Source organism: Phalacrocorax carbo, chromosome 27 (genome assembly GCF_963921805.1).
Source record: "Phalacrocorax carbo chromosome 27, bPhaCar2.1, whole genome shotgun sequence".
In the NCBI taxonomy this organism is placed as follows: domain Eukaryota; kingdom Metazoa; phylum Chordata; class Aves; order Suliformes; family Phalacrocoracidae; genus Phalacrocorax; species Phalacrocorax carbo.
Genome location: NC_087539.1, coordinates 1593627 through 1606439, shown reverse-complemented (window position 1 = coordinate 1606439; position 12813 = coordinate 1593627). Strand labels below are relative to the sequence as shown.

The following is a 12813-nucleotide window of genomic DNA, read 5'->3' as shown; positions in this document are numbered from 1 at the left end:
GACAAAGCCAGCCCCGACGCAGGGCGCTGCTGGCAGACACGCATGGCACCATGAGCTGTGTGCTTTGGGGGCAAAATTAATTCTTCAGAGTGTCCGGTCCTCACCCAACTGCTATGGAAAGCGGGTGCAGGTCCTGCCCCTGCACCCCGGGGTGCCCGTACCCTCACGTGCTGGTGGGCGAGCTGCTCCACTTGCTGCTGGTGCAGGCTGGCGAGGAAGAGCTGGTGCTGCAGCTGCTGCGTGTGCTTCAGGGCCAGCAAGGTGGTGTCAGAGCCGGGCTTGACGACGCGCTGCCCGATACGCAGGTCCATGGGGGCGGTCTGGGGCACCCGTGGGGAGGTGCACGGGTTCACAGCAGCTGTCAAGACACAAAACGGAGCACAGGTCAGTCCCAGTCCGGCTCAGACTGCCCCGCTAGGTAGGTAGGGAAAGCATCGGGATGGGGCCCGGGTGTACCCCAATGCACGGGTGGGCACTGCGAGGAACGTGTCCTGCCATTGAGAAGGGTTTGCCACGCACCACCTACTGCCTGCAAAAGCCTCCTCCATCATCCGGGCAAAAAAAATCCTGTAAATCAGACACCCTTGGAGAGTCTCCAAGGTGCTGCAGGCATCTCTCCCTGACACCACAGCTGAGAATTGCTTTACAAACTTAAGGCGCTCCCACCCTGCCTGGATGCCCGGCCTCCCCATGTGCTGAACCCCGCCATCCTCATGGGAACACCTAAAATAGTCCCAATTACACAGAGCTTCGGAGCGCCCACCGAAGCAGGGGATTTTCACCAACCAGGTCCTAAAGCCTCGCTTAGTTTATCCTGCACGTGCCACGGGCCAGTGCAAAGCAGAGCTGGTTGCCTCCAGCTGTGACAAAGAGCAGACAAACCCACAGAAGAGCCACCCAGCCGAGGGATGCCCGCAGCTGCGGTGCTCCTCCTGCATCTCTGCAGCAGGATGCTCCAAGCAACGCAGCGAGAAGGCAGCGAGCCAGCCAGGCACAGGCAGAAAGGGGATGAGCGAGCGTGACAGCAACCGAAGGACGCACGGACAAGCCCTGTCGCGTCCCACAAACCACGCGCAGCCAGGTGCAAGGCAGCCCTGGCCGCTGCAGCTTTGTGCTTTGCCATGGGAAAGCTGGAAACATGCAGGCGGGCAGGAAATTGAGCATGAAAAGACGCTGCAAGGGGGATGCTCTTGCAGGACGCAGGGCCAAGGCCACTGCAGCCTGAGAACTAATTGCCTTCCAAAAGCAGTTTCAATTTAAAAAAAACAAAACAAAACACAAAACAACCACCTAATGCAAATGTTATTTTATAGACGGAGAACCGCACCCTGCGCTGCTCAAACGCCAACCTCAGCGGCATCAGGGAGCTTGTGCTGATGCGTGCGATATTGCAGGAGAAACCTCTGCAGGCTCCTGGGCCGTAACGCAGCATTTACCCAGCTCTTCCAGGGGGAAACCCAGCAAACTCCCAGCCCAGCCCGCGCCTTCCTGCAAGGCAAAGGAGCACGAGCGTGTTCACCCGAGGAGGGCACAGGGACTATTAATAACCGCAGGTGCACATCCGTGCAGATGACAGGGTGCACGGCCCTGCTGAAACAGGGCCAGCTCTGGCTTCCCTCCGTGGCCCCGGCAGGGAACACTCCCTCTGGCCAAGGGCAAACGCTTGTCGGCACCAGCTCAATTCTCCAGGACAGAAATGTCCCCGATTTCAACCCATGTTGGAGAAAGAAACGTTGTTCCCAGGAAACCCCATCGCAGGGTTTATCCTGCCCTCTCTATCTCGCTGATAACTGCCTGGGATTTAATTTGTCTCTGGCTAATTGGCTCTAATTGCTGCACCCTGCCTGCCCCACCGTAACCGGCATGATACGGAGGTTGAGGAAGATTAACAGCCGCAGCCTGAAAGCCGCTGAGCTCCTCTGCTCCGTTATCACCGAGGCCTCGGGGCTGGACACGGTGCGATGCCACGAGGTGGGCAGGATGAGACACGCAGCCCCCTTTGAGGGTCAGGCATGGCAAAAGCAGATGAGCACATTTCAGCTGCGTTTTTATGAGATAACAAGAGTCCAAGTGAAGTTACCCTAAGCAGGAAGACCCCAAGTGTTCTCTCTATGCGCCCTCCAACACCTGCAAGAAGCCAGGAGGTCCCAAAAAGGCTGTCGTCCTCCATGGGGCTGACAATTCACCCCAGCACGACCCGAAAGGCTGCAGCGCTTGGTCCCGTCTCCTTGCAGCACGGTGCCAGCACCAGCACCCTGGGAGGCCGTACCTGCCTGCTGTTCCAGATACCTCCCAGCTTCAGCAATCCCCAAAGGGCCTCAGAACTTGCTAAACATCACCGATTTTGAAGGATGCAAGTGATAAGCTGGGCTGTCACCTCCTGCTTCTCAGCTCATGGGTGTTCCCACCTCCCCGTGAGGAGGAGGAGGATGCCAGAGGAACAGGCGCTGGCCAAGCCCCTCAGGGATGCTCGGCAGGAGGAAGGCTGGAGGGAGGCAGCGGCACGACATGCACAGTGCTACCCGACGGGCCGGGCTGCTGGCAGCCACGCAAGGACAGGCTGTAACGAGCAAATCTAAGGATGGGAAACGGGGACTTCTGACAGCTCCCAGCCGAGCCAAATGCCCGCCACGTGACGCTGCCTATCTGCAGGAGCTTGCTGAAGCTCAGCCACCCCTCGGTCCCCTCCAGCCAAATGTCACTGTCCTGCTGTATAGCACGAAGGGGCAGGAGCTTGGAACCGCAGAGGGGCTGCCGGAGGACCGCAGCCATCAGGCTCTGCTTTGAGACACTGAAAAGGGCTGTTTACATGCAGAAGCATCGTTCGGAAGGGAAAGCGGGACTACGAGGAGGAAGAGACCAGCCCACCAAGCCACAGCCTCCATCCTTGGAGCTGATGGCATCCAGAGAGTTGTCACAGCTCTCTACTTGCGATGTGAAAAACACCCATGGGGAGCTCCCACCAGCCAACGCTCAGCAGCAGCAGTCACGTTCTCACCTCCCCATCAGCAGCATCCTCGGGCCCGACGCTGCCCCTCCAGCACCTCCATGGGGCAAAAAGGGGCAAGAAGGTCTTGGGGGCAACCGCAGGCACAGGAGGGGGTATTACAGGCACCTCTGGGGATGGAGGGGGAGACACGGACAGCAGCACAGAGCCGAGGGTGAAGGCACTGGCGGGGTCGCTGGGAATCTCTCTACCTCATTTGTTTTAGTCTTTTTAAAAACAAACTCTGAAGCAGCGGAAGAGAAGTGGGAGGGAATGCGTCTGCTGGGGGAGAGGGAGGACGGGCAGGCCAGCGGCCAGCAGCCAGAAAAACAACTCCTCAACACTCGCCCAGAGCCAGGAAAAAGGCTGTCGAGCATCCCCATGGCCAAAAGGCACCAGAGCCAGGGGGAGCAGCCGCCAGCAGAGGCTGCGCGGACCCTCCTCCGGCCACGGCCCCCCAGCTCTGCACATCGACGGTGCATGGAGCACCCCGCTACGCCAGTCCCCGCTCGGCTGGGGACGTTTTGGCAAAACGGGGCTGTCCAGGAGGCGGGAGAGAGGGAAGATGGGATGAGAAAAAGGTACCATGGGAGCATGGACCAGCCCGAAGTGCCCCGGGGCGACACGGGTGTCCCAGCCTGCGCAAAGCCCCCGCTTACAGCTCCACACCCGGCCAGCGCAGGCTAAAGCCACAAAACTCAGGATGGTTTTTCAGAGCTTAGAAACACGATGTTTTACACTCCGAGTGCCAGGGAAGCGAGGGACGAGGACTGGCTGAGGGCAGCGGTGCTGGGAGCGCAGCCCAGCCCCTGGGCAGGAGCCTCGGCCGCTCTCCCCATGCTGGGACGCCTCTGGCGTGTGGCACCTGCGCACGGCAGCTCCCCGGGGATGCCCTGCATCCCTCCCGCTCCAGCCAGACCCCGCCAGCTCCAGAACCCCTTCGTGAAGCCCTTCCTGCCCTGGGAGCTGTTTGTTTCAGCCGTGACCTCCCGGTGCAGCTTGAATTCATTTGGGGTTTCATGCCGGGACCTGCGCCAAGAGTTACAGTAAACAACTCCCCTCCCCGGCAGCCTGCGATGCTCACACATGATTCAGGGGGCAGGCAGCCAGGCAAGCAGCTCCTCCTCTTCCCCTCACCCAAAGAAGGCCAAAAGCACGGCTCCATGACGGCTCTTGGGGGGCGTCTGCCCTACTCCCCAACCCAGCCCAGGTCCTGCCGGTTCCTAGCGGACCCTCGTAAGCCACCAGCACCACAGCCTGTGGCCACAGAGGGGCTGGGATGCTCCGCTGGCCCCGTGCAGCCTCAGCGGGCTGAATCCATCATCCTGCCCTCCTCAGCCGCACGGCCAGGAGCGGGGCCGAGCGCTGGGGCAGGGAGAAGCGAGCTGGGAGCACCCACCCAGGGAAGAGGCGGAAGGTTTCTGCGACAGGCTCCTCTCCCGGCTGGATGTCCAGCTGCCAACATTTTTTTGCGAATTATTTTTAGTTCGCAAGAACATTCGCATGGGAAGGCCGGCACTGGTGGCAAGCTCATCTTCGCACGAGCGCTGGGGCTGGCAGGGGCTCAGCAGCCACCATCTCACCAGCAGCAGCGTGCTGGGACCGGGGCAGTATTTGCAGAGCAAATGGCTTTGCACATGACTCTGCTATTAAAACGCAGCAAAACTCAGCCTCTGTGCACAGATATCCCTCTCCTCCTTGCTTCTGCTGAATAAATCAGTAATTGCAAAGCTCCTCTGCTCAGCCCAAACAATTCGGGATGTGTTTGGGGTGTGAAGCAAGGCAGCATCAGCCCCTCTCCTGGACAGGGGGACACAGGGAGCACCTGCTGCCTCGTCCCCGCTCGCACCACACGGCCCCGCAGTAAAGCAGAAGCACCCAGGCTGTCCCGGCGTTGCGGCACCGAGCGATTGTTTTTCTGGGTCACCTCGCGCAGCCAGGTCGAGGGGAGGAAAACACGCCGCTACGGCAGCGCGCGGGGAGGAAGCCGAGGCGAACCGCGCCGCGGTCCCGGCGCGCGGAGGCGACTGCCCCGGGGCTGCCGAGCCCATTGCACAAACCGCTCCGCGCCTGGGCAGGTAAGAGCCGCTGCCACCCTGCCTCCACGGGAAGGGGAGGTTGCAACACAGCGAGAGGAGCTTCGGTGCGGAGTCTCTCCCCGGCGTGCCCTGGGAAAGCCTTCGGCGGTACGAGCACGAACGCAAGCTCTGTGCTCAACAACCCGGCACGGGTTACCGGCGTTTTCCAGGCTGCAGCACAAGGAAAACAGCCGAAGCGCTCCAAGGGCCCGCGTGCTCGCCGGCGAGAGACACGGAGCGAGCGTGCAGACGGCGACGGGCTCCCCGCTTTGCGCACAGTCAAGCGCCTCTTGGACCCCTGCTAAGCTTTTGGCCAGGGTGAAGCGTGGTGGCAGCGAGTTTCCCAGGCTGGTGGTGGTAATCCAGTGCTTGTATCGCTCTCTCCCCAAAGGGGAGATCACTGGTCGTGCTGCTGCTCTCAGCCATCCAGCCACCCCCCCCCCCCCACTCCCCCACCAGAGAAAAGCGGCGCAGAAATCTTTGCTTTGGCATTTCCTGATTTTTTTATGTTTTTAAAGAGGCAATATCAGCCGGCAGCGAAGAGCTGCGCTTATGTAAGAGGGAAATAAAGCACGAAGCAAACAAACCAGGGCAGGGAAATTATTAAGGAGCAAACCAGTCGCATCTGAGCTACGCCTTCCCGTGCATCCCTGCCTTCAGCCCTGCCTGCCATGAAGGCAGGCGGCCGGGTCTCGCGGCACGGTGCGACCGGTCCATGTGCCAGCACTGCCCGGGAAGCGATCGCACACAGCGAAGAGCTTTGTCTGAGGCTGAGCAGCAGTTAAAGGCAGGTTTTGTTAGGTGTTTTGTTTTGTTTTAAACCCTTTCCCATCTTATGTTGATTAGCTGTGAAAGGTTCAGAGTTCAGCCGGGTTGAAGAATGCGTGTGATTAAAAACATTCCTCTTTAATAAAAGGAAAAGGTCTTCTCCAGAGCCACGCACAAGTAACAAAAATTAGCTGGAGGGAGTTTGTTCAAATTAAAAACACTTAAATAAGAAACCACACAAAAAGGACTATGTTGAAATAACATTAAGATCACAAAGCCAGAACTCGAGAAATAGGAAATCCCAGAGTCGGGGTACCTTGCATAACCTCACCCTGGCCCCTGGGGTGTATGCACCAAGACGCTGGTTTTAATTACCGGGCTAAACAGTATGCTCCCCTCAAAGACAAGTTAAAAAAAAAATGACAAAACCAGCATCACCCCGCTATCTCTGCCCGGCTGCACCAGTAGCAGGGACACAGGCGCTGCCGTCGGGTCTCGCAGCTCTCTGGGAGATAGCGGGAACCCCGAGCCGGTGCTCCACGCGCCCCCCTGCCCCCCCTACCTCCATCCGCTCTCGCGTCCCCGGGGGGCTTCCTCGCAGGGCCCTGCGGAATCTGAGCGTTTGGGGCATTTTCCTCCTTCCTCGCCTCGCCGGGCGGCTGCCGGGGGAGCGCAGGGGAGCTGCCACGCAGCTCCGGGGAAAGCCCTGCGCCGCCGTCCCCGCGCCGAGAGGCCGTACACAGTGTCCCGCATGAGCCATAAGAGAACAGATGATGCTCAGGGAAGATGTAATGTTTGGAGCGGTCAGTTGCCAAGTTGCGATAACTCTTTATGGAGCATGTTAACTGGGAGTTTCAAGGGCTTTATGAATTGGCCAGATGTGGGTGGATCCCTCTCCCTTCTACCAGACATCAAATTCCTGCTCCACAACAAGAAAAGGCCGATGCTTCTCTAAGAAAAGCCCCCGAGAGTTTTTCCACAAGGGTAAAACCGTATTTTTCTACTCTGGTTTTTGAAAACTTTCTTCTGCACAAAGTTTCCAGAAACAAATTTGAGACAGACGATGATGAAAGTTTGGCAAAGTCGCACGTGCCCCACAGAACCCTCTCCGCAAAGCCACGAACCGAGGTTAAAAGCAACACACCTGAAACCACCCAGACTACGCACATACACCTGCGAGCGAAGCACATTATTTCGGTATTTCAAGCACATAAAGCAGAAAATACTCTGTTCGAGCCTGTAAACGAGGTCCACGTTGGCCTCGGGAAGCAGATCAGGGCGAGATCCTTCCCCTGATTACTCTCGCTGGTTATTTGCAGCTCGTGACCTTTGAGTCAGACATTTAATAGCCCTCCCTGGAATTTTCTCCCCACAAACGCGCGTAGTTACATTTTAAAACTCATGACTCCGGGACCCAAAAATCTCATGGTGCGCCGAGGCCAGCGTGAGCTACGGCGACACGGAGCAAAACCCTTTGTACCTGGATCTACTGCTATATTTAATGCCCTGTGTTGCAACCCACACCCGCTGGTGTGGGTGTTCCCGTATGTCGATGTATCTTATATTCCCATATATCAGAGTATCGGTGTTCCCACCCAGGCCCGTTGGAGGCACGGGATCACGCTATACACTCCCACAGCATCCATACAGAGCTGAAGGCAGGACTCCGCGGCCAAAGGAAGAGGTATTATGTACTAATGAAACTTCAGCACTAACGAAACGTTCATGGAAGCGGTGCAGTTGCATCCGCAGTGGAAATCCGGGTGCCTGTGCTCTCCCTGAACAGGGAGCCCCCTCCGCGCTGGCCCAGCTCTGCCCCGCAGATGCGAGCAGATCCACACAGGTGTGTTTAGGAGCCTGTTTCAAGGCAGCTTTTCCACATGCCCTCAAATCCGCATGTTCAGATTGGCCTTGAAAGCATTCTGCCTGCAGGGCGAAGCTGGTCAAGAGGATCCCAAGGTAACCCTGCATCACGCTCAATTACCCCAAAGCCCCGAACCTTAATACCAGACCCAAACTTCCCCACAGGTGGTTCTCAAACCACCAAACAACTCCTTTCACGCTCACATCCAGCTCCCAGAGGAGCTGGAGGAACTTGCAAGCTTGCCAGGGGCTCAGCTCCCTGGATCCTGCCCCTCTCCCAGGGACAAATCTTTTAAAGCCTTCAAAGCACGCAACCATGAATGTGCAGAGGCAAAACCTGGCGATGGGTTTCAAGACTAAATTTGAGACTGTTTGGTCGCAGAGGACACACGGGTACCCAGCCATAGGAAGAGCCGGGCACAGGCAGGGCTGAATCACACCACCAGCAGGCAACACAGTGGCCACTGCTTCACAAATAGCTGCTTTCGATCCCAGCGTAAGGGATCCCAGTCCCCGCCGGCCGTTCCTCAGTCGTGCCGCGGTACACGGCACCAGCCGCCATGCCTACGCGGGCAGGTATACGTGTGCTTGTGCGTGTCTAAAGCAAGTAAGTAAATAAAAATAGTGTTTTTACCGGTTTCTCTGCAGAAGGATCAGGTCCCTGCGCCACACGGTTTGAGCGTGGGCAGCACGAGGTGCAAGGTGGGACTGAAGAGCTGCAACCGCAGCCGGGGCATGAGGCCAGAGGGACAGCAAGTGGGCTCCATCCCCGCCACGGCTCTGGCACAGCTGGAAACCTCTGGCAGTCATTTCCTGCCAGCAGTTGCATCCTCCCACCCCCACCGGTTGTAAACCCCATCCCAAATAGCAGCACAAGGCCCCTGGGGGAGGATGCTGTGCGGGGGAGTGCAAGGTATCCCCAGGAAACCTCGCAACAGCTGCTATTTCCTCCGAAACAGAGGGAAATTCATGACCAAAGGGCTCTTTTTGAAGGAAAGCCAAGGTTGCCTGGCAGTGCCTCACGCTCCCCAGAACAGCGTAGGCAGCTTCTGCTCACAGAAACTCCTGAGATTGAGGGAAAAGTCCTCCCCTCCCAGAAGAGAAACATCCCCCATAGCACAGCCCACCCCGCTGGACTCCTTCCCCTCCAACCACCCTCACCTGGTCGCACAGCCCGGACAGGGTCTGCCCGCTACTCCCTGCTCGAGAGCCACCAGCGGCAGGTCGGCATAGCCCCACGCATCGCGCTATCCCGAGCCATGCGATGCAGAGGCAGAGCCGTTCCTCCTGGTCCTCCCCCGAAGCCTTTCCCTGCAGCCAACACCAAGCTCCACCGCTCCTCCTGCCCCTCCGGCCCCCCAAACGTGCCCCACGGAGGGCTGCTACGGATCTTCACCGCCCGTGCCCTCTCTTTGCGGGCACGGCTACGGGAGCAGCCGGAGAAGGGGCGAGGGTTTGCGGTGTGCTCCTGAAAGCTTAAATACTGCCAAGGCCCACAGCCAAAGTCAAACACGGATGACAGGCAGCAGCTCCAGGCAAGCAAGTCCCCTGGCTCTGCCAGCACTGGAGCAGCCCAGTGCCTTCTAACAGTCCCATCTTCTCCCTCGACCAGGCTTCTGGCAAGAGGCAACAGTCCAGTCTAGAGCCCCAGCATCATCGCCCTGCCTACCGCCAACACAGATCATCTTTGGAGAGAGGCTTTGGCACCAGCCCGAGCAAGATAAGCTCCTCCGGGTCTCTGTTCTCCAAGCAGGTAGATGCCAACAGAGGCAGAGCTGCACGGCAGCCCCGCGGATGCAGCCGAACGCTCCCGGGAAGCAAGCGAGCACCCTCTCGGCGCAGGACACCGCGTCTTCCCGCACCGGGTTTGATTACATCAGCATGAGAGGATGCGGCCTCCGTGCCAAGGGAAGCAGAGGAGAGATCAAACGATTATACGAACCTCTCCTCAATTAGCAGCCGTTTGCATAAGCGGTGGAGAGCGTTCCCAACTGGTTTGGACAGCACGCCGATGGGCCCGTCGGCACCTCTGCCCCGCACCACGCTGCTGCCCGCAGCCCGCCTGGGGGCTGCCGCAGGGGGGTTCTCACTGCCGCCGCCCCTGGCACGCACGGAGCTGCTGTTGGGAGCACCCCGCCGTGGCACGGCGCGCCTCGTGGGCACGGCGCGGAGCAGCGCCTCCATCCACTTGGCTCGAAACAACAACCTGCTTCGTCTCGCACCGCCCGCGAAGGGTCACCGCTGCACGGGGGCTGCTGCCACCAGCGCTGCAGCTCAGCCTACATTTTTATATTTTTAATTGCTGTGTGCAACACAGCAAGAGCCCAGCTTGACTCATAAGGCCCCAGGGAAGAGCTCAGGGCTCCACAGCGGTGTCTTGCTTGATCTGGAAGTGCTGAGACAAAAAAGCCTGGACTCCCACAATACCCACACTCAGCGAGTGACTACTCAAGGGGACCTGCCCATTAATTGGAGCCTCTCTGCATGCTGCAGAGAAGGAAGTCTCTTTGGCAAATGCTGGCTGAGATCCAGGGCCGGGCTGGAAGACAGATTCAGCCATGAAAAGAAAATTAGAAATACCTCAAACCCAATACCATGCAGAGAGCAGGAGAAGAAGGAGCTGGGAGAAACACCGGCAGCCCCAGCTCTAGGGGAATAACACACATCCCAGGGAAAGGGGCACAAACGAAATTCCCCGTGCAGATCTACGGACTGCTCAACTGCCACCAGCAAGGGCACACGCGGCGTTCACGCCAAGCCTTGCTCCAGTGCCGCCCATCAGGTGTTTGAGCAAGCAGGCTCCCAACGCCGAGGGGACTCAGCTTCGCCCTGCGAGGCCCGGCGACGGCGCGTGGTGGTCCCCGACCCCTGCCCACCCCATCGCAGCGTCCCCTCGAGCCAGTGCCAGAGGTTACCAGCACGCAGAGCGGAGACTCAGGTTTTAGGGCGAGAGCTATTTCTGTCAGAGGAAGGAAGCCGCAACCTTTTCAGTTTCCTGTACAAATACTCTTCTGGTATCTTTTGCTGTGGGCTGTCTGGCACTGCCTCCCATACCTGGGTGCTCATGAAAAAGCACGGCCTTTGGTTCAAAGCTGGCATCTGTGCAGCTGGGAAAGGCGCCGGAATCAAATCCTTAAGGCAGAGGAGGCTGAAACGTGCCTGGATCCAACAAGCCCGTCTGCCACACCAGTGACAGCTGCCCTGGCGCGTAAATCTGGGTTAGCACTGGTGCATGCAAGCAGCTGGGGGAGATGCTGGGAAGAGATCCACGATGTTGAAGCTGGGGAATGCCACCCGGGCTGGAAAAGCTAAAAGAAATGGCACGGCCAAGTCATCAGGCAGGATTTCTGGGTCTCCACAAGCTGGAGGTGAAGAAATGCAAGGAGGAACCAGTGTCCTACATGCAGCCGGAGCCTGCCCAGGGAAAAGCAGTCAGCAGGGAGAAACCTTGGAGGAGGATGCAGGCCAGCTCCCAGCTGACGGCTGCAGAACACGAGTGCCCCGAGGCAGCCAAAGCGCCTGGTGGGGACGGAGGGTGCGGTGGGGTGTGTGTGCGCTCCACACTCATGTAGCAACACTGCCCAGGGTGTTTAACCCAGAAAGCAGGGTTAAACCTGCCGCTGAGCCACTCAAGCATGGCCGGGGAAAAGAGGAAAATAAATAAACAACCCCCCAGCGAGCCCAGCGCCGCACTGTTAGCCTCAATGAGGAATCGGTGCACGTGGTGGGATTTGAGCCCTCAGCACCTCTCAAGGCCAGACCTGGTGTCAGCTCAGCAAAATCACACACCTATCCAGGTCCCTAAAGCTCACTTGACAATCAAACGAGCAACGGCGCCTGGCTGGGTGCATGCTGCGGAGCTGAACTGGACCCAGCTCTAGATGAAAGGATGCTCACGGTGCATCTAATACAAACCCATCTTTATAAGCCCCCTGTCACGTCTGCAAGGGATGCTGCCCACCCGCTTGGCACACTCACCTACAGATGTCATCATGTCCCTCCGAGTCCTTGGGGGTCAACGCAACCGTTGGGCTGAGCCCTGCGAGGCGGGCTGGGCCGATGGCATTGGGCGAGCAGCACAACGGCCGCGGCGAAGGGTGGCGGGAGCTCTCAGATCTTTTCTCCCAGCGGTTGCAAAGCCAGGCGCGGTCGTGCACCACACCCTTGCAGTTCTCACGGGCAAGTACGAGCCTTGGCAAAGCGCTCTGCTTGCTGGCAGCCAGCCCCGTCAGATTCATTAAGCGCAATTAAGCCAGAGCGGGTATTTCTCCCCCCCCGCAACCCCACTTTGGGGGATATTGCTTTTAGACAAAATAAACAGGGAGGCTTTGCGTGGGCTCGGGCAGGTGGCTGGCACCCAGGCCCCACGCAGCAGCAGGTGGAAACGCAGAGAGGTCTCTGTCGGGGAAGCAAAAGCCACAGCGGAGCGGAGAGGATGGGCCACGATGCCCGTGCCACTCCTGCACGTGCCCGCTCCAACCCCCTTTGCTGTGGCAGCTGCTGGAGGCGAACACAAGACCCTCTCCGCTTTGCAAAGGGGAACACGCAATAAGAGAGACCATAATGAAGCACACATCCCAGCTTGCTCGTGTTTTTTTAAAAAATAATGGGGGAAAAACTCCTGCCTCAGCCTAAAGTGGTATTTTATTGCATCAGCTCCTCCAGCATCATTTCTGAGCTGGTTTACAGAAGAATTGCTCCTCTGCTGCGTTCTCCACGCTCACAGCCTCCCTACAACCACAAAACCATGGAGGAGGAGTGAGGCGATAGAACTGCCCATCTCCTCCTCCTTCCACACAGCCTCCGTCTCCTCGCTTACCCCACCGCAGGGTGGCCAACACCAACGCACGCAACGGGACGCGCGTGGAAGGCTCAGACCACCAAGGACACACAGGCGAGGTCGTTTCCCCGACCCCCCAGGGACAAACAGCACTTTCACAAGCCTGCACATCATTCACATTTTTCGTTAACGCAAAGAGCTGGCTCCGACAGACGCCAAGTAATTGCTCCATCGCCCCGGCACTGCCTGACACCTCCTGCCAGCAGCAAAATCCGGGAGCTCCCAGTACTCCTGGCAGGTGACGTGGGCTGGTCCCGACCCGGGGCTTTGTCAGAAAT

General features: G+C 58.5%; 1 protein-coding gene across 9 annotated transcripts in view; it reads right to left on the bottom strand.

Annotated features, from left to right (window-relative positions):
* HDAC7 (histone deacetylase 7) overlaps positions 1 to 12813 on the bottom strand; it is a 95537-nt gene that overhangs the window by 16193 nt on the left and 66531 nt on the right. For 6 of the 9 annotated variants that reach the window (XM_064474366.1, XM_064474365.1, XM_064474367.1 and 3 more), the window contains one exon: positions 105 to 358. In XM_064474366.1, coding sequence (XP_064330436.1) covers positions 105 to 358 — 254 coding nt within the window. Of the gene's footprint in view, positions 1 to 104; positions 359 to 12813 lie in introns of those variants that run through there. The other 3 variants (XM_064474364.1, XM_064474360.1, XM_064474362.1) reach the window with 1 other exon arrangement.